At 40.9% G+C, this 18,175-nt stretch overlaps 1 protein-coding gene across 12 annotated transcripts in view; it reads left to right on the forward strand.

The window, feature by feature from the left end:
- DAAM2 (dishevelled associated activator of morphogenesis 2) overlaps positions 1 to 18,175 on the forward strand; it is a 209,423-nt gene that overhangs the window by 153,805 nt on the left and 37,443 nt on the right. For all 12 annotated transcript variants that reach the window (XM_035557155.2, XM_035557129.2, XM_050709546.1 and 9 more), the window contains 7 exons: positions 331 to 397; positions 1,606 to 1,723; positions 3,281 to 3,419; positions 4,858 to 4,916; positions 5,337 to 5,521; positions 6,500 to 6,817; positions 13,564 to 13,671. In XM_035557155.2, the coding sequence (XP_035413048.1) occupies positions 331 to 397; positions 1,606 to 1,723; positions 3,281 to 3,419; positions 4,858 to 4,916; positions 5,337 to 5,521; positions 6,500 to 6,817; positions 13,564 to 13,671 (994 nt within the window). The remainder of the gene's footprint in view (positions 1 to 330; positions 398 to 1,605; positions 1,724 to 3,280; positions 3,420 to 4,857; positions 4,917 to 5,336; positions 5,522 to 6,499; positions 6,818 to 13,563; positions 13,672 to 18,175) is intronic.

The raw sequence follows: 18,175 nt of genomic DNA on the forward strand, positions 1-18,175 counted from the left end.
TGGAGTGGACTTTCTAGAATGTATTACCAAAGTAGGCATTGCATTCATCACAAGTGGAATATCCTTTTTCAATTGTATGTTTATTTTTAGCCACTTTCTTCAACACAGTGACTTAGCACAAGGATTAAAGTACATTTTTACCTCAGCTGGTCATTTCTTTTGGCCTGTTATTGGCCCCCATGAGTTGCTTTGCATACATATTCCAACACTTTATGTAAGAAAGGCTTGCCAACTTCTAAGTGTTGCTTCTATGGTGGCACACTTAGTTTAAGTCTGAATTATGCCATGACCATTGGTGTTTTTTGGTTTTCTTTTTCTATTTTCTCTTAGGCATTTAGATTTCTTTGAAATGGTCAGAAATGAAGACGACCTGGAACTTGCCAAGCGGTTTGACCTGGTAAGATTTTCTATGGTGTACCTGAACTTGCCAAAGCTAAACATCCTTTTTGTATCTTTGATGCAACTTCCCCTTGTGTTCCCTGAAAGCAATGATTGGCTTTGGTGCTGAGGGTGGCTGGTACTCTTGTTTTCACTGTTTCTCATGTAGCAAGTAGGTGGTCTCTGATCTATGAGCAATTAAAACAATGATCACAGACAGGGATTCTGCAGTGTCTTTGACAAAGCTTTCTTTATTTCATTTAGCCGAAGGTTCAGGAGCAGAGGTGGTTATCAACACTGTTATGCATGTTTTCAGTCCTAATGATCAAGATACATTCTAGCTTCAGACATCTCTATTACAGGAGTATGGGTTCTTTACAGGGCTTGGGCTCATTTCCGATGCTTTTCCCATTAGATCACAGGAAACTCGTGAATACTGCCACCTCAGAGACTGTGGAAAGAATCAGTATTTTAGAATGGGTGGAGTTTGAGATGATCATAAAACAAGGACGGTTTCCACAACCTCTAGCAATAGTAAGGGGCTGTAGGGTCCAGAACAGTTGTAGTTTCCTCTTTCTTTTGAATCAGTTCCTGCCAAACACTGATCAACAGAACAACAAATCCTTCCCTGCTTATTGTCTCTTATTTATGCCACCAATTCCTTGGACTCAAAGGTTCTCATAGAATCATTGGATGGTTTGGGTTGGAAGGGACCTTTAAAGATTACTTAGTCCAACTTCCTTGCAATGGACAGCAACAAGAATCTTTCACTAGATCAGGGGGGTTGAAATTAGATGATCTTTAAGGTCCCTTCCAACCCAAACCATTCTATGAATAATTGTTGCGCAAAGCCGCACCCAACCTGATTTTGGACGCTTTGAGTGATGGGGCATCTTATTTATTTATTTATCTATTTATTTATTTATTTATTTTGCTTGCTCCAGGACAGCTCTTGGTGTCTTGGTGGCTCTATGTGACTTTCTAACCACCTTTCTAACCCTTTTCCTTGGGGATCTTTTCTGTTCTGGAGTAGGTCAATGCATATCTCAAAGACCCACGTGCAAGCTCCTCACTGAGATTATAGCTGGACGTTGCAAGAGACTGCAGAGGTCCAGTTGCTGGAAACTTGCTTCTCTCCATGTTGGTCTGACCTTTCACAGTTAGTCAGGTTTTCACTGTGTGTGTTTTTTCTCTGACTTGTCCTTGCACTGCCTTCCCTCACTTCAGATCCACATTGATACAAAAAGTGCCTCTCAGATGTTTGAATTGATCAAGAAAAGATTGAAGCACACAGATGCCTATCCCTATTTGTTATCCATCCTCCAGCACTGCTTGCAGATGCCATGTGAGTACATCACAGTTTTCCAGAGGAAGGGGTGTTGAAGAAATGGGTGAAGTTTTGGCACGGGTGCAGGGTCACAGTTACCAGGACACACACTGCTTTTGTCCTCCATTCAGAACTTGGCAATGCCTAAGGGACTTAGTATCTTGCACTGATCCCATCCAGCAGATTTTGTCGCAATACTTAAAGCAGCAGCTTCACTTCTCTGCACTTGCAAATAAAACTAAGTAGCTGGAGACATTCCAGTCAGTCACTGACAGAGCTCTTAGTGACTTTAAATTAGGAGCTTTAAAAAAGAAAGAGCCCTTGTGCTTCGGATCAGAGAATTCTCAGAAATAGACACCATTTTGAATGTTAACAAAATGCAGTGAGGAATTTTTCTGGTGAAACAATACAGTACTGAAAGCTTTTCTTTCACTGGGAAATTCCACAATAAGTCTTCGGGCTGCTATCTTGTGGCAAAATGTCAGTGGAGGGCTCCTGAACTCAAACTGAAAAATAACATTGGCATTTGTTTTCAAGAGAGGTGATAGGAATCTACTTGTTAACTGTAATAAAGTAATCCAGTCATGTTTCAAGAGTGTAGCAGCTGCGTGAAAGCATAGCAAGATCACCAGAGAACTACCTGCCTTAATCCTGTTAGGTATCAGGGGCTGGTTTTGGTTACTTTCAGCCATATTTGAACAGTCAAACTGAGAAGTCAACGTGAGGAAGAAGTATGCAGTGAACTTTTTCAGGAGGTAGTGTGGTATGTTTTCAGGCACTGATTAGGTTTAAGTACTGCCATGCACAAATTCAAGCGGTTGTTTGTCCCAGTGGCCTCCTTGCTATTACCATTTAAGACAGTACTTGAGCTTTGGGTATTGACCTGGAGTGTTTGGTGGCAGAAGAGTTAAGTCCTTCTAGGGTAGGACAGAATTGTACTGGAGCAATTTAAAATAATTTAAGGTCTAGGTTATGTAGCTTAGGGAGCTAAAGTGAATTTTCTGTTCCTCTGGCTCTTTTATTTGACATCCATGGGATCAGCCCTTTTTGTTCAGTTTCTGATCTTTGTCTCCACACATTTTGATCGTGTTTGTATGAACTTTTTGTGTTAGTTGAGTTTCACTGATCTGCTGACAACTGAATAACTGAGTATGCAGATAGAACATCTAATTGTTTTTATAGTGCTTGGTCACAATATTACCTAGGTGCATGAAAAACAAAACAAAACACTATCAAGCCCCATAAATTTCTGAGTAACAGCCATCATAATCATGACAGAATCACTTCTGAATGTGTCTAAAGTGCAAGCTGGAGCTAGTCTGTCAAAAGGATTGCACACCCTGAATGTGCAAGTCAGGCATAGAGTTTCACATGCTTGTTATGTGCTGTTCTAATATGCCAAGTGTTTGTAAATAATCTGCTAACAACAAATCGGTGTTAGGTGCTGTGTACTGTATTTTACCACATACAAGATTAATATGGGAACCGGAAAGGAAGGAATGGCAGTTTGTCAGTAGGTCTGTGCACTTTGGCATGAAAATTGAAGTTCTCATGAGCTGGTCATTTTCCATACAGATAAGAGAAATGGAGGAAATTTTCAGCAATGGCAGCTGTTGGACAGAATACTCCAACAAATTGTTCTGCAGGATGAACGAGGAGATGATCCAGATATAGCTCCGCTGGAAAACTTCAATGTCAAAAATATAATTAAAATGTAAGCTGCAGTATTATTGTTTGTTTGTCTTATAAAGGTGTAAGTATATGACGAGTATGCAGGTACTTTGGAAATAAAATATCATACCTGAAGAATTACTTGTGTTAATTTACAGCTTCTTGTTGACTTGCTAGTCTTATAGCCAGTTTCCCTCTAACGACGTCTTCAACAGATGTTATTTTCTATCAAAGTCCTTGCCTTTGGTTTCTAATTTCTTTTAATATTAGTTAGAAGAGCAGAGAAAAAAAATGTGATAGTATAACAAAACTACCTCATTTTTCCTTTTTCTTTCAAAATGTTAATGAAAGCTTTCATTGATATTCCTCCCAAAATGTTGTCATTTCTACTTAGATCTGATTCCTCATTAATGAGCACATAGCTTAGAAAGATTTGAAATGGTTGAAAACAGTCCCCATCTAGCACATAAAACCTTTTACCTCTCAGTAAAGCATCTGCATGTGTTCACCCACAGACTTGGCCAAGGGTTCTACCATTATTTTTTCCCATAGGGCGCATCATTTGAGAAGTCTAGCTACATTAGCTGGCTCTCATCTCTACTTCCCCGTTCACAGTCCTTTTTTAGCCAAACTTTTGGAGTCTCCATCCCATCAATCTACCTCTGCAGGTAATTCATGGCCCATTAACCTTCTGAAATATCCACTGGGTAGAGCATTCTTATAGAACATAAGCCTCATATGAAATCAAGTTCTGTACTAAAAATCCTACAGTCCATCCTGTTAGAGGCATGAGTCAAAATCAAAATTGATTTCTCATTATGGAAAATACACTGGTGCTGATCTCTTTCTGTCTGTCTGGATATCAGACTCCATTGTAGAATTTGTGCCTGATCTTCCATTTCTACTTTCATAGCTACTACTCATTTTGCATATCTAATCAATCCCCAGCATGCCCTGCATATTTTCTGTCAGTAATAGGAAATAGCTGTGCCAGTATGAGATACGAGCATTGCCTTGTTACTGATATATTACCCAACAGATAAGCATCCTCCCTCAAGAAAGAAAAAAATAGAGAGAAAAAAAAAAGAAAAAAAAAAAAGGCAGCAATCCAGCCTTGTATTAATGGTAGGATAATTTGTATCCCACAGCAGGATGATTTTAGCTATGACTTCTGCCTTTCAAAATAAGTATCCTTGGCACCTTGATGGTATTACCTGAAGACAGGAAAATGCCAGGTTTTTTTCCCCAGACATTCCTTTATTCCTCTTCAGGACTTCAAGCTACAAGATATCACCTTTTTAATATAAGCTGTTAACTACAGTAAGGATCAGAATCTGGACCTGGACTGACCACTGGTATGATCCTGAGTAAACGTGTAAATTCACCAGGTTGTCTTTTGCTGATCACTTCACACAATGGCCACTTGCCTTTCAGGCTGGATATCTCAGAACAAATTTAAATGATCCGATTTCATCTTTCAGGCTGGTGAATGAAAATGAAGTCAAGCAGTGGAGGGATCAGGCAGAGAAGTTTCGGAAAGGTGAGTGTGTCCTTTGTGTTTGGGGATACAAGAGAGGAAGAGCATGATTCAGTCACAGAGCAGCGGGCAGCAGAGCTAGGTACAATTGGCTGTCCATGTTTTCCTTCGTGGACTAAACCTGCTTTGTCCCTTCCAGTATATTTTGTCTCATGATGATCAGTATATCTGCTTCATAGGATGGGGCTTCCCTCAATCCTCACGTGAAGTGATTTTACAGTCTAAGTGAAACTTGGGCATTGCTCTATTGATCACTGAAGATTACCGTCAGAACAGTCAGACTCCAGTTTGTTTTCTCTACTTTCATTATACATCCCCAGATGAACTGACAGAGTTGTCAACTTTATTTCAGTGTAACCTCCATCTCTTTGGGAACTGTTCATGAGCTTTATTTCATTATCCCCATTTGCCTGTTCTTCCTAGATCATGCCGAGCTGATGAGCAGGCTAGAGAAGAAGGAGCGGGAATGTGAGACAAAGACCCAGGAGAAAGATGAAATGATGAAGACACTGAACAAAATGAAGGATAAGCTGCAGAAGGAATCCTTGGAGTTGCGCCAGACCCGGGACCAGATGAATGACCTGGTAGCTCAACTTAATGAGTTCTCGGTAAGAGACTGGGATTCTTCCCAACCTTGTTTAAAGCCTGCTAACAAGTGAATGATGAACAAAAGTACATTATGAGTGAAACTCTTTCTATGGTCTGTACAGAAAGAGTTTGTCTAGCCAGCTACAAAGATGAATGCTTAGGAGCTGTTTAGCTTTCAGTAGAGACCAAAATCCCTGAACTGGTGGTTTGGAATGTGTAATGCATGAATGGCCTGCTCCATTCCTTCTCAGCCACCGTCTCTGTAGAAGCTGCTGGGGCACGCATGTCCTCCTCTAGGCACTATTTTTACTGCTGAGGTGGTCCTGATTGGAGAAATATTTTGGTGGAATAGAGAGAAATCTCCCAGGTATGAAAGTAAATTTAGTGACAAAAGAGGATTCCTGTTGTGCTTCAGGAGGGTCTGTGCCACCCTGGAGCTCTGCAGAAGTGACATTTGCATCTGCTTCTTCCTGCCTGTTCCTCCTTCCATCCCAGTAGTGTGCCTGAACTTCAACTCCCAGGACACAGGCCTGAAGTTAGACACTGCAAAAAGCAGATTCATTCCCTCCTCCCTCTCCCGCTTTGTGTTGGTGGGGCCTAATGACAGGTATTCAGTATTTCAAACCCAAGGTTGAAAACCCAGGAGTTCAAAAGTTCATAAGATTGAACTTTTCTCTTTTTTCATACATAAGGAGAAAATAATACATTTTGGCTTCTTTTACTAGCTTTCTGTTTTTCTGAGCCATTTATGGTTCCCTTTTTCAAGCTCTTCTCCACAACTTCAAGGGCTTGAAACTTTCTCTTAAATGAAAGCTGAGATTCCTCCCTTTATTGCATGGCTTTGAGTGCAGGAGGCTTTAAAGAAAACATCAAATATTTTGAGACTCGTAATAAAATCACATCAGCTGGCAACATGGAGTTATTGTGCCTTTTAAACCATTTGCTTTCTTTTTCTGTTTTTTTTTTTTTTTTTTTTTTTTTTTTTTTTTTTTTTCCAGCACGGGGGCAGTATTTCCTTCCCACCCCCACCACCCCCTCCTCCAGGTGGCCCACTGGCTTTGTCGTCTTCTCTCATGTCTGAGAATTTGCCCCCGCTGCCACCTCCTCTGCCCTTCTCCAGCTGTCCCCCTCCTCCTGCTCCACCACCTCCTCCAGGAGGACCTCCTCCCCCACCAGGAGCACCACCCTTCTTCAGCATGGGGGTGCCACCCCCTTCAACAACCACCCTCAGCAGCAGTGGCACCAGCCTGAAGAAGAAATCTATCCCGCAGCCTTCACACCCACTGAAATCCTTCAACTGGGCTAAGCTGAGTGAGGTAAGAAGCTGCAGTACTCTCAGCAATTAATTAACTTTCCTAGTGTGAATCAGTGTTGATTAATGCCATGAATTGCAAGGTGACAGAAGCCAGTGATATTGTGGCTTTCCTTAGGCTGAGTCAGTAGGAGTCACTAACTTGAGGGAGTCTCCCCACTTCTCCAGCGGCAGCACAACATATCTGTCATGACCAAGGTGCCGGTTAGGTTGAGCTGCAGTGGATCTGGGCATAAGGTTGAGCTGCAGTGGATCTTGGCATACCAGTGGTTCAGCACAGCTACAATGGGACTAAATATTGTGAACCAGAGCTGGACATCTCCAGGGCTGGTATGCCAGAGCTGCCCTCACTTGCGCATGAGGGAAAAGGATGGTCAGAGCCAGTGCGGGCAAAACACAGTGAGGACCAGCTTCCAAACTAGCCTCCTCTACCCTGACAGGAGCAGTCTCCAAGGAGAGAAAGGTGGCCTGTTTCTCCTCACAATTCGCTCGTGGCCATGAGGCTATCTGCCCTTTTCCTTGCATGGTTACAACTTTGCCACTTGGGAATAAAATTCTGAAGTGGAAATAAAAGCAGAGGAATTGGATTCCTCCTGTTGCACTCATTTTCTGCTATCTTGGTTGCCTTTACCTCCCTTCCATTTCTCTCCCTAATTTTTTTTTTCCTTTTCTCCCCTTCTCTTTAGGTCTTAATTTTTTTAACTGATTCACAAAGAAAAAAAGTGTCTGTATTGAGTTTGGATGGCTGCCTAGAAACCCAGGTTCTCTTTTAGACTGAAACTCACCCAGGGCCCAACTCAGGCATTTGGAATGAGTGTCCAGGGACCTCTGGAATGCCACAAGAATTCTCTCTCCCCCTCTCTCCTTTTCTTTAAAATAAAGTGAAGTGAAATATTTGCTGCACCGTCTGTGCTTGTCTGTCAAGGCCACGTGGGGGGTGTGGGAGAGAATGTAAAGACGGGGATTTATTTTCCTTTGCAGAACATGGAACTTAGTGCTCTGAAAAAAAAAAAAAGAAATAATAACTAATATATGTGTATATATATATGAATATATATGAAAAAGGGAGAGCCACAGGTGTTTCTGTTTAGTGTACAGTAACTGTAGGCTTATCCTGCCCTCTGGTTAGGAGTGAAGGCAGCTGTACTAATAAAATTGAAGACCTGGGTGGTGAGGTAGGTAAAACGTGGTATTTTGAAGAAAGCAGAATAGATGGAAAAATGGACATAAGAGGGAGGAGTTTTCATTTTGGGGTGTTTGTGTTAGCATTTTGACCTAGTAAGGTCCCTGCAAAACTGCAGAGGTTGAGGTGAAGAGCTGCATTTGTCTTGTTCTTTGGGGTGCCCTTTGTTATGGAATTAAGTAATTCCACTGTCTGCTGGAGAAGGTGCTGGATTTTGTCCACCTTCATCAGTTATCCTGGATTCCCTGCTTCAGTACAAGGCACTCATTTTCTGTTCACGTGGTTATGAATTTTCAGGATACAAAGTCATGGGTAGGTCAGTTAGCCTCATCTTGCATTTCTTTACTATTGCAGCACTTTCACAGTGTTCTCCTGAACTGTCAAAGTAGCCATACATAAAGTAACGAAGACTCAGAACCAGCATACTGTCGGGGGGCAGCATATCTCCAGTTCTTGAGTGTGGGGAAACTGAGGCCTGGAAGTGTGCATAGTATTATTTTATAATATTATTATAATATTACATAATAATATTATATTATTTTGGTTCATGGTAGTGCTTAACTTCCAGTTCACATGAATGCGAGTTTTCCCCACAAAAAAACAGTCTGAGAAAAAATACACCTGATAACATGTTTATCTTTAAAAGCTGGTCCAGTTAGCAGAGTTCAAGGGTATGCTTGCACCATGCAACACAGCAGGGTGCAGTGACCCAGTGCTGAAAACAGAGCTGCATATGAGCTTAGGGCTGTAGCCAGGTCGAATATGTTATTCAGCTCTTTGCATCCTGTTGAGCCCACCCTTCTCAAAGTAGTTAGTGCAGGCTCTCTGTCCTAAGCTGTGTAGTAAATGTGAAGATGATGCTCTGACTGAGGCAGTCCACATGGTTTTGACCCCCTTTCTGTCCATGGAGTGAAAGAAAGCTGACAGAGCCCAAGAGGAGTGTGAATAGGGCTGACCATGGGGGATTTGTCCGCGGTATACTTTCTTAGTAGAGGAATCAAGGTTGTTCTCTGGGGCAATTCACGACTTTTTTTTTTTTTTTCCCAGTGCCAGTACTGTCTTAGGAAGGAAAGGACTGATCTGCTGGGCGTTACAAGAATGATCAAATATATTCTAACTCTTAGCAGTTGACAATAACAGGTTGTCCACAGTTCCCATGGGTACAATTAGAAAGAGCTTGATTGGAAAGTATTCATGCTTCTAACAAGGAGACTTAAAATCCCACTAATTCTTCTGGGAATTACAGATTTTGTACTAGCTTTGATATGAGCTGATGGTCAGTGGCAAAGCCATTTAGATGCATACGTGGGCTGAATTCTGGTTAAACCCTTCCACGCCATAGCTCCATTCATACAGCACTGTAGCATTGTCTGTGAATTCCATTCATACAGCACTAGAGTAGTGCTGGTGCCAAGGATCTCTGTTTTTCAAGAAAAAGATACTGCAATGTAACTACTGTAATGCCCTGGAAAGATTCCTTTCTTTGTTTCTAAACAGAAAGTGGAGTTTGCTTTCCCAGCCCAGATTTTACACAACACCCAAGATCAAACAGGGTCCAGACATTTATGGTTCATCCAAACAATGAAGTGGCTTCAAACACTCTGGAAATATGGATTCATATAATTAACTCTTTAATAAATATAAACATATTCATTTGAAGTTGTCAGAGTAAATCAAGTCAACTGTCAACTGTGGTGCTTGTTATCTCATGGTTAGAGAAGAAACATCCCATTATGAGACAGGCTGGTAATGACTCCAGCAAATGATCCAGACCTGGGTGAACTTGTGCTTGTAATGTTATTGATTATTCTGATTTCTGAAACTTCCTTCCTAAAAACAGCCTGAGGATCACAGCAGACAATGATACAGGATTGCTGCCAGAGATTCAGACTTAATGGAAAGATTCCTACAAGATCTCTGTGTGAAGCTGCTCGTAATGGCCTTGGTGGTGCCCAGTCCTACACTGAGATAAAACAGCTGTCTCAGTTAACAAAGATGCCAGAAATACAATTTTTGTGCACAGTGGATTTTTATTCCATTGAGAAAAAGATCTGATACCAAGAAAGACATTTTAGAATCATAGCATGGTTTGGATTGGAAGGAACCTTAGAGATCATCCAGTTGCAACCCCCCTGCCATGGGAAAGGATGCCACCCACTAGATCAGGTTGCCCAGGGCCCCATCCAAACTGGCCTTGAACACCCTTTTTCAGATACATAATGGAATTATGAATTGAAATTCTAAGTTTTTACACTTTTTGATGGTTTAAATTTACAAACATTTGGGGATTGTCTGGTCCAGTACTTGCAGAACACTCATAGTTTCTATGGTTTCTCTGGCCCTGCAGGACAAATGAAAGGCTGACCCAAAATACTGTTAGCTTTCACTTTTCTGTGAGGTTGTTGAGGCATGATGGATTTTGATGGCTTGCTGCAGAGTATCATTTGTTCTTCAGGGTAAATAAAATCTTCCATCAGATGTAGCAGAGGGTAGCTTGATATGATTTCTAGCTCCAAGAAGCACTCCTATTCTCTAATCTTCATTGTTTTGTCCACAAATCAGGCTTCATTACAAAGGTGGAATAACAACTGTAGCAGCTCCAGTGAGCTAATTATTAAATGCAACTTACCAAAACTTCAGCTTGATGGAGCAAATGTCTTGTAAATAATTGTTCTGAAAATAAGGTATTTCCTTAACTATTATGTACAACCATTTTGATAGAACTCTGGGAAATGTAGTTTAGAACGTTTGTTTCTTAAAATGGGCCAAGGCTTTGCAAAGCAGAGAAACCACAGATCTAGGTAGACTTGTCGAATGAACGAACGCATAAATAAATAAAGATGGGGGAAAGCATGTTGATTAAGTGACCTCTCTTTTTTCTTTTTTAAGGAGGAAGAAAGAAAGGGAACAAGAAATAAGAATTTTCTTCATTTTTAAACTTTGAGTTAGGGACCATAAATATTCTTTCTGGTGCTGAGGGAATCATTTATCATAGCAACCATGTTACACAAGTCTGTTTCTCCTAAAACTCTCAGTCTCTCTGGCTGATGACAAGGCACTATCAACCAGTTAATCCATAACTGAGTAGGAAGAGCTCAGTGTAGGAAATTTGTCTTCATGCTTCATGTAGCACACAAACCGGCTTATATGGGATCATATTCAACCAGAGTCTTAAAATGAATATGAATGAAACAGGAATCATTTTAACTTCCTTGGTTCCTTTTTTCTGGAAGATACAGATAAGAACCGTTCTCTGCAATCCCTTTGTGAGTCTCAGAACTGCCTGTTGGGGCACCTCTGCAATCCAGTAAGACTAGCCCATTCTGTAGTGCTTTCATCAGTCTTGCCATTCATGGGGAAACTTCACTCCCATGAGGGCTTTCCAGCCTGACAGGTAGATGGGCAAGACTCACATAAGTAGCTGTCACTTGAGTCACATCCAAGCACAGCATACAGCTCCCGGTGCCTGCCAAACACAGCACGTAGGCATCCCCAGGGTTCTGTCCCAATGACAACTCTATGGACCCTTCCTGAAGGAGATCCACACCCCTAAAGGTTGGACGTGGTTCTTAGGGACATGGTTTAGTGGGTGATATTGGTGGTAGGGGGATGGTTGGACCAGATGATCTTGGAGGTCTTTTCCAACCTTAATGATTCTATGATTCTATGAATTCCTGACCACTGGCTCCCCTCAAGATATATTTTTCCATCTCAGTGTTTGATGGGACAATCTGAAACAGGGAGGAACTCAGAGAAACATTCCCAAGTTCAAATACATCCCTCAGGATTTATAATGCAAGGTTTATAAAGCGAGCCTGGAAACTGAGTGAGATTGAACACCCTGCCTGGATGCTTCTGGCTAAGATTGGCAGTAGAAACCAACATTAGGATAAAACAAAAATTAACTTTGTCTCATATTCCTTTAGCTGAGATGAGCTTCCCAAACCTGTTTGTTGTGTTGTATTCACAGGGTCATATTTTTGCTATTATGGAAAGGAGAGCCACACTAATTGCAAGGAGTGATACAAAGATGTTGGTGAGCCTATTCAGGGGTATGTGCTGCTCCCATCTAGCACACACTCTCACTGCAAACAGCACTGCAGCAATTTCAGCCAGACAGCCCTCCCTCCCCTCGGGCACTCACAGGCTGCCTCTGGAGGGAGGGTGTTGGTTTTCCTCCACAGTGTCTGCCCCGCCAGGAATTTCCTCCAGAACACTTCACACTTTTATTTCCCCCTCATTTCGTTCTCTCATCAGGTGTTTTTCCTTGCTCCTTGAGCCTTGTGGCTTAGCACATTTCCCTCATTCCTTTGATGACTGTGAATGGGAAGTAGAGCCTGTTCCTAATTAGTTCTGATAATGAAGTGTTAATGCACTTTGCTGTGGAGGTGCAAGTCAGGTACTTCAGAGCTGGAGCCTGTGTGAGGGTTTCATTGCCATTGCTTGCTGTTCCTGGCTTTCTCTCCATCGATGTTCTGCTGTTTTTTCATCTCCTGAGGTTTGCTTAGGTCTCTTTACAATCCTTTCTGTCCTTTCTCTTTTTCTTTTAATCAACGCCTTCCTTATTTTTCCAGCTAATAAAGTATACATTAAACGTACACTTTATTAACTAAATGAACTGAAAGACAGTGTGGTCAGGTGTGAAGAGCCCTGAATGGGTGTGAATGAACCCTCTTCTGTATGGGTATTTGCCCAACGCTTATCCCACTCCACATGCACCTTAACAGTCACCAGGAAGGAGAAAGTAGCTCAATCATTGTGTCCTCTTTGCTGGCTAGGACATCTGTTCTGAGAATATCAACAGGAGACCCCAAATCCTCTCTTAGCTTAGTGTGACTGCTGATTGTGGCAGGGGGATTGGAACTATATGATCTCTAAGGTCCCTTGCAACCCAAACCATTCTGTGATTCTATGATTTTATTATGAGATAATGCCTGTGTTATAAGAGCTTATTTAGTCCAGGGTTGGTGAACAGAAAAATTGGAGGAGGAGTCTGTGCTTTTGAATATTTCCAATTAGTGTGGATGATGCTCTCTCAGACATTTGGGTATAGCTTGTGTGTGAGTCAAAAAAGAACTCAGATAGACAGGAGAGATCACATAACAGGAAACAATTTGACTTCAAAGACTCAGGGCCTTAAAAGTAAAATAAAATCTTAAATTACTTTAACAGGCAGGCAGAAACCACACACCCTTTGGGGTTTGCACCAGAACCTGTCAAAATTTGTAGATGGGAATACATGTCTTGGGTTTGTCATACATTATTGTCCTTCCTGAGCTTTTTCTTCATGATGATGACACTTCTTTCACGTGACCATAATCATCGCGTTAAAGAGATGGTCGATTCTGAAAGAAAAATTACTGTAGAATCATGGATGTTGCTTGAGATATGGTCTGCTAGTCTTAGAATGTGGCCTTTCATCAGAGGCTTGCTGTGGTGATTTTTCAGGCTATTTTTTCATGCTAATGTTTAAAAAATAAAACAAAACCCAGCTACACCAAAATGGCACTGGATGTGCTTAGCTAAAAGGTTTTGCTATCTCATTAAAATATGTCCTTTTCTTTCAGGAGAGAATCCATGGCACAATCTGGAATGAGATAGATGATTTAAAGGCATTCAAGGTGCTGGATCTAGAAGATTTTGAAAAGATGTTCTCAGCATATCAGAGACACCAGGTAGGGGTGGACTCTTCCATACCTTGTCTTCTTTGAATTTCTGGAGGAGAAAGGAACACTTATGACAGTGATTTGGATTCCTGCCCACCTGCAGTCAGGCTGCATTATTTGCTGTTCTGTCACTGTTTAAAAAATGTCAAGATCAAAAGAAGAGGGGAGGATACAGTGGGCAGAGTATAACTTTCTGTTATCTTAATACTAATAGACAGCTCTGAGACAACAATCCCCAACAGGTAATGCTCAATTTGACCTCAGCAGCCACTGGCTTCCAACAGCTCCTGAGCTTTATGTTCATGCTTGCTAGCCATCTTTTTTTTTTCTCTCATATCTTTCTATTTCTCTATTTCCCAGGGAAAAAGTCTGTAGTTGCCCAAGTACTGAAGCAAGGTGACTGAATTAGCTGTCTTTTGCTTTGTATCTTTCTTTCTTAAACAGCCAACTGATCCAACTGGCTAGGTGACAGAAACTGTCTGAATGAGAGATTATAATACAAACAGCATGCTTTAAAAGTAGCCATTTATTAGAATGTCTTTTTTTCCTCCTCTTTTTCTTGGAAAGCAAGTCACCTTCAATCCATCTATCTCCATTGAATGAAATTTAGCAGGAGAGGGATTGTGCTTGCATTCCCTGAACTCCCCCAGCTTTCATTTGTTTTTGGAATGCACTTGGAGAAATTCAGTCTTTGCTACTCTGTGGAATCAGATCATTGCTTTGGAATTTTAGGAAAAGACACAGACTTAATTGCCATAAACAGCCTTTATGATTAAGCTCTACAATGATGATGGTAACTTCATTGTAATTATTCAGTACCTTAGAATTAACACGCAAAACCCTTGTCTTTGGACTTTTCCATCTGTTCCTTTCTTTATCTCTCTCTCTCATTTTTTTTTCTGTCTAATTCAGTGAACATAATAAATAACTAATGAATAACTCTTCTGATTTACTAGCTCACAACCATCCAGATAAGCATCCTAATGTCAACTGTGAAGACTGCAATGTTACCCATTGCAAGATGAGATTTAATTTCTTATGCTCCTGCAAATAGCTGTTGCTGTTTCTGTAGGTCCCTCTCTTTCTCAGCCTGTGAATCCCATTCATTGAAATAAGAACTTGCTTTACAGAGGGAAAGAAAGGCACGGAAAATTGCACTGCTGTACAGGATTGGGTTTAGACCCTGTGCCTACAGCTTAGTTATGGCAGTGAGCTCCCAGGTGTCATGCAAGTAGCCTGACTGCCATCTGTGCACAAGAGCAACCATCAAGGTGCCATTCCAATGTAGTGGTTTTGTGTCAACACATGCCATTTCAGGTGCAAACATTGCAGTTTCCTCACTAGAAACAACCTCCCAAAGCCTTGCCTTCTTTGGTCTCCAAAATCCAAAGCCAAAGGCATCCTAGTCTGCAGACTCTCAGAAGCAAAACATTAATGGATGTGTAACCAACCCCTGCAAAGCAGCCTGGCCTATTCAGCCATAAACAAACCTGACCTTAAACGGACCTTAAACCTAAACCTTCCCACTGGAATGGAGCCATCGTCAGTGACCTCCACAAGTCTCAGAAGAGTCCTCTTCAATCCTTATTAAGCACACTTTATGATAGTGGCTTCAGACGCTGGAGTGTCACTTGTGTAAGCTCATCATATTTTTATGTAGTTAAGTACATTGCTACCCTTCCATCTTTCATTTTGATTTTACACTGCTAATTTTTTCCTTAAATATTCCATTGTTGTTACTTTAATTTATACTTTATATTTCATCCATACTTACTCCAAAGCGAACTGGATTCCAATCAACAAATCGTCATTAATTTTTACTTTTTTTTTTTTATTATTTTAAGTCCAGGCAACCAAAATTGCTTTTGAATCGAATTCTTATGAGAACTTTTCCAGTTGATTCACACATAGTCTTTTCTCCTCTTTTCTTTCTTGAAATATACCACTCTGGCCAAGTATGTGTTTACCCTGGGTTTGTGACTTTTAAACTTCATCCAAATGTCTATAAAGAAAAATGTCAATGCAAAACTCTGCTCTTTTACATCTGAAATGTTGAACGAATTCAAATAAAGACATTTCTTTCTTTGCTGCTATTAACATGATCTTCATATTTTTTCAGTTTCATTTATATTAAACAGCTTCTTTTCTTTCTTCGTCATTTTTTTTTTAATATCAAAGGATCTTTTCTCCTCTCTCAAGCCCAGTGTGTCATTCTGGGTGCCTATCAGGGAAAGCAAAATTGTCCAGCATACGGAATACTGGACCAAGAGTTCTTAAAACTTGTCTTTTGACTTTGCTCCAATCTGACTGTGTAATATTGACCTTTTGATTCAGTATATTTGATGTTTTCCTGGAGTACGAAATAAGTTGTGAAACAGTTGGTGTTTGTTACCCAGTGGTGCTGTAAGATTTTTTTAGTGGTTACAGAGTGCTTTTGGCTATAAGTTGTTGGCTATAAGTTGTTAAAGGGTATAATGTGCTATTGAAACAAGTTGTTACTGTTAACGGCAAACTGTGCCTCTGCATCAGGAGAGGAGAACTGACCCTTGATTTTTAACCTTGGCAGTTCTTTCAGTAAGGCTCTGGACTAGATTTGTAAAGGTATTTAAGCATTATCGTAGTTAATGTTTCAAGACCTAAGAGATTTATGGTTTGGAGACCAAATTTATTCTTTTCAGAAAAGATCAAGAACTCTTATTTCCCTAACACCTGCTGATTTAAAATATGCAAAGAAATGCTGAAATACCTTTAAACCATCTGGCCCAGTATTACTTGCTAAGCATTTTATTCTCTTAGAAAACAGTGCGTGTCTAAATTCAGCTGCCTTGTTAAACTTGGTATCCTTCTCTGTGACTGATTCTTGGCATGTTTCCTTCTTTGTTATTTGCGGCTGCTGCCTGCAAAGGACCTGCTAACTAACCCCTCCTCCTGTAAGCAGGTGAGTGTCATTGTCTGCCTTCTGATCCTCTCTTAGTGCTTGGGAAGGTGAAGCACTGCACTGTGCTGTTACAGGATCATGCCTTGTCTCATGCCAGTTTTTCATATGTCCTTGCACCTCTGTTTTCTGGGTCAGGAAGGTGGTAAAAAAAATAAATAAATAAAAATCCTTTGGTTGTATCAGCTCTGCAATAGGAAGATGTAGTTCCTTTCTTTTAGTTAGCTATAACCTCACTGTGCTTTCTGCCCATGTCTCTGTAGTTCTCTTTTTGATGATCCTGGGCAAAAAGACCGGGGACAGAGGAGATGTGAATGTGAACTCTTCCTTCACCATGGTAATAGTTTCTCCAGTGGAGAACAAAGGGGCTGTAAGGCAGCCTTCATTCCCACTGGTCCCATCTGTGGTGCACCTGCTTTGGACACGACTGAAGTCTTCAGATGTGTTCACTATTTCCTGATAAAGAAAATCTTTCTTTCTGTAGAACAAGGATGCACTTCAGTTGAACAAAAGGATTTGTGCCAACTGAGAGGAGCAGAAGGGTTAGACTAAAGGGAAACCTACCACATTTAGGATTGCCAAAACCCTCAGAGAGTTCAGTGCAAGATTGAAATAGTGTTTAGATGAAGCAGAGATAACAGACTGCCAGTGTGTCTTCATACTGGCTACCTCTCACTTTATTCATCATCTTAAGCAAAATTTGTGGGAGAAATTTTGGGAAGCGCAAACCTCTCGTAAGGGATTTTTCAGATGTCATCCCTCGTGTCTTTATAAGAAAGCAGTCTTCACTGTGAGTGCTCAGGGAACTGTACCTAGAAAGTTTCCTCTGCCACTGGAGGAGGCTGATACATAGATCTCGGTCATGAACCTGGGTTATCATCATGGCAATGTGCACCATGAAGCAAGTCAGTGTGGTAGAAATGGTTCCCAAAGTATTGATAATTACTGAAACCTAGCATACTGCTGTGGTAGCAGACCACATGTTCTGCAGTTCACCAAACTCAAATTGTATTTGAAACAGTACAGCAGTATGAGAAATGTATCCCACATGTCTAGTCATACCAGCAGTGAATTTTTTAGCTGATATTTGAATTTGCAATTAAAATCTCAAATCTGAAATACTCTTTGAAGCATATAACACAATATTAGTCCACATGGAAAGTTGGTAAAGCAACATGGAATAAAATGTAGGGATGTTGTCTATTAGCTTGACAGCAGTTCCAACTGTTCTTGCTTTGTGTGCTTAACTTATCTCACAAAAGCTGGTCACTACTGCCCCCTTGCTCCTCTTTTTTCTGTCTAAGAAAATATAGATAGTCCATATGCAATCTGTTTTCCTTCAGCTAAACTAGAAATCTGGCTTCAGTAAAACCTGAGGCTTCATCTGCTTTTGCTTACACGTAACTCCAAGTGTCTATAAATATCCCTCTCCTCAATATGAGTTCAAGAGAATATATTTTTAGATGAGACCAGCCCAATCCTTGGTCACAAGGAGTGGGCCATGTCTGAATAGTTCAGGTATTCATCTCTGTTGAACCTTCAGGGCTGGGGAATTGAAACAGGATGGAGACTGTTACA

Source organism: Cygnus atratus, chromosome 3 (genome assembly GCF_013377495.2).
Source record: "Cygnus atratus isolate AKBS03 ecotype Queensland, Australia chromosome 3, CAtr_DNAZoo_HiC_assembly, whole genome shotgun sequence".
NCBI lineage: Eukaryota > Metazoa > Chordata > Aves > Anseriformes > Anatidae > Cygnus > Cygnus atratus.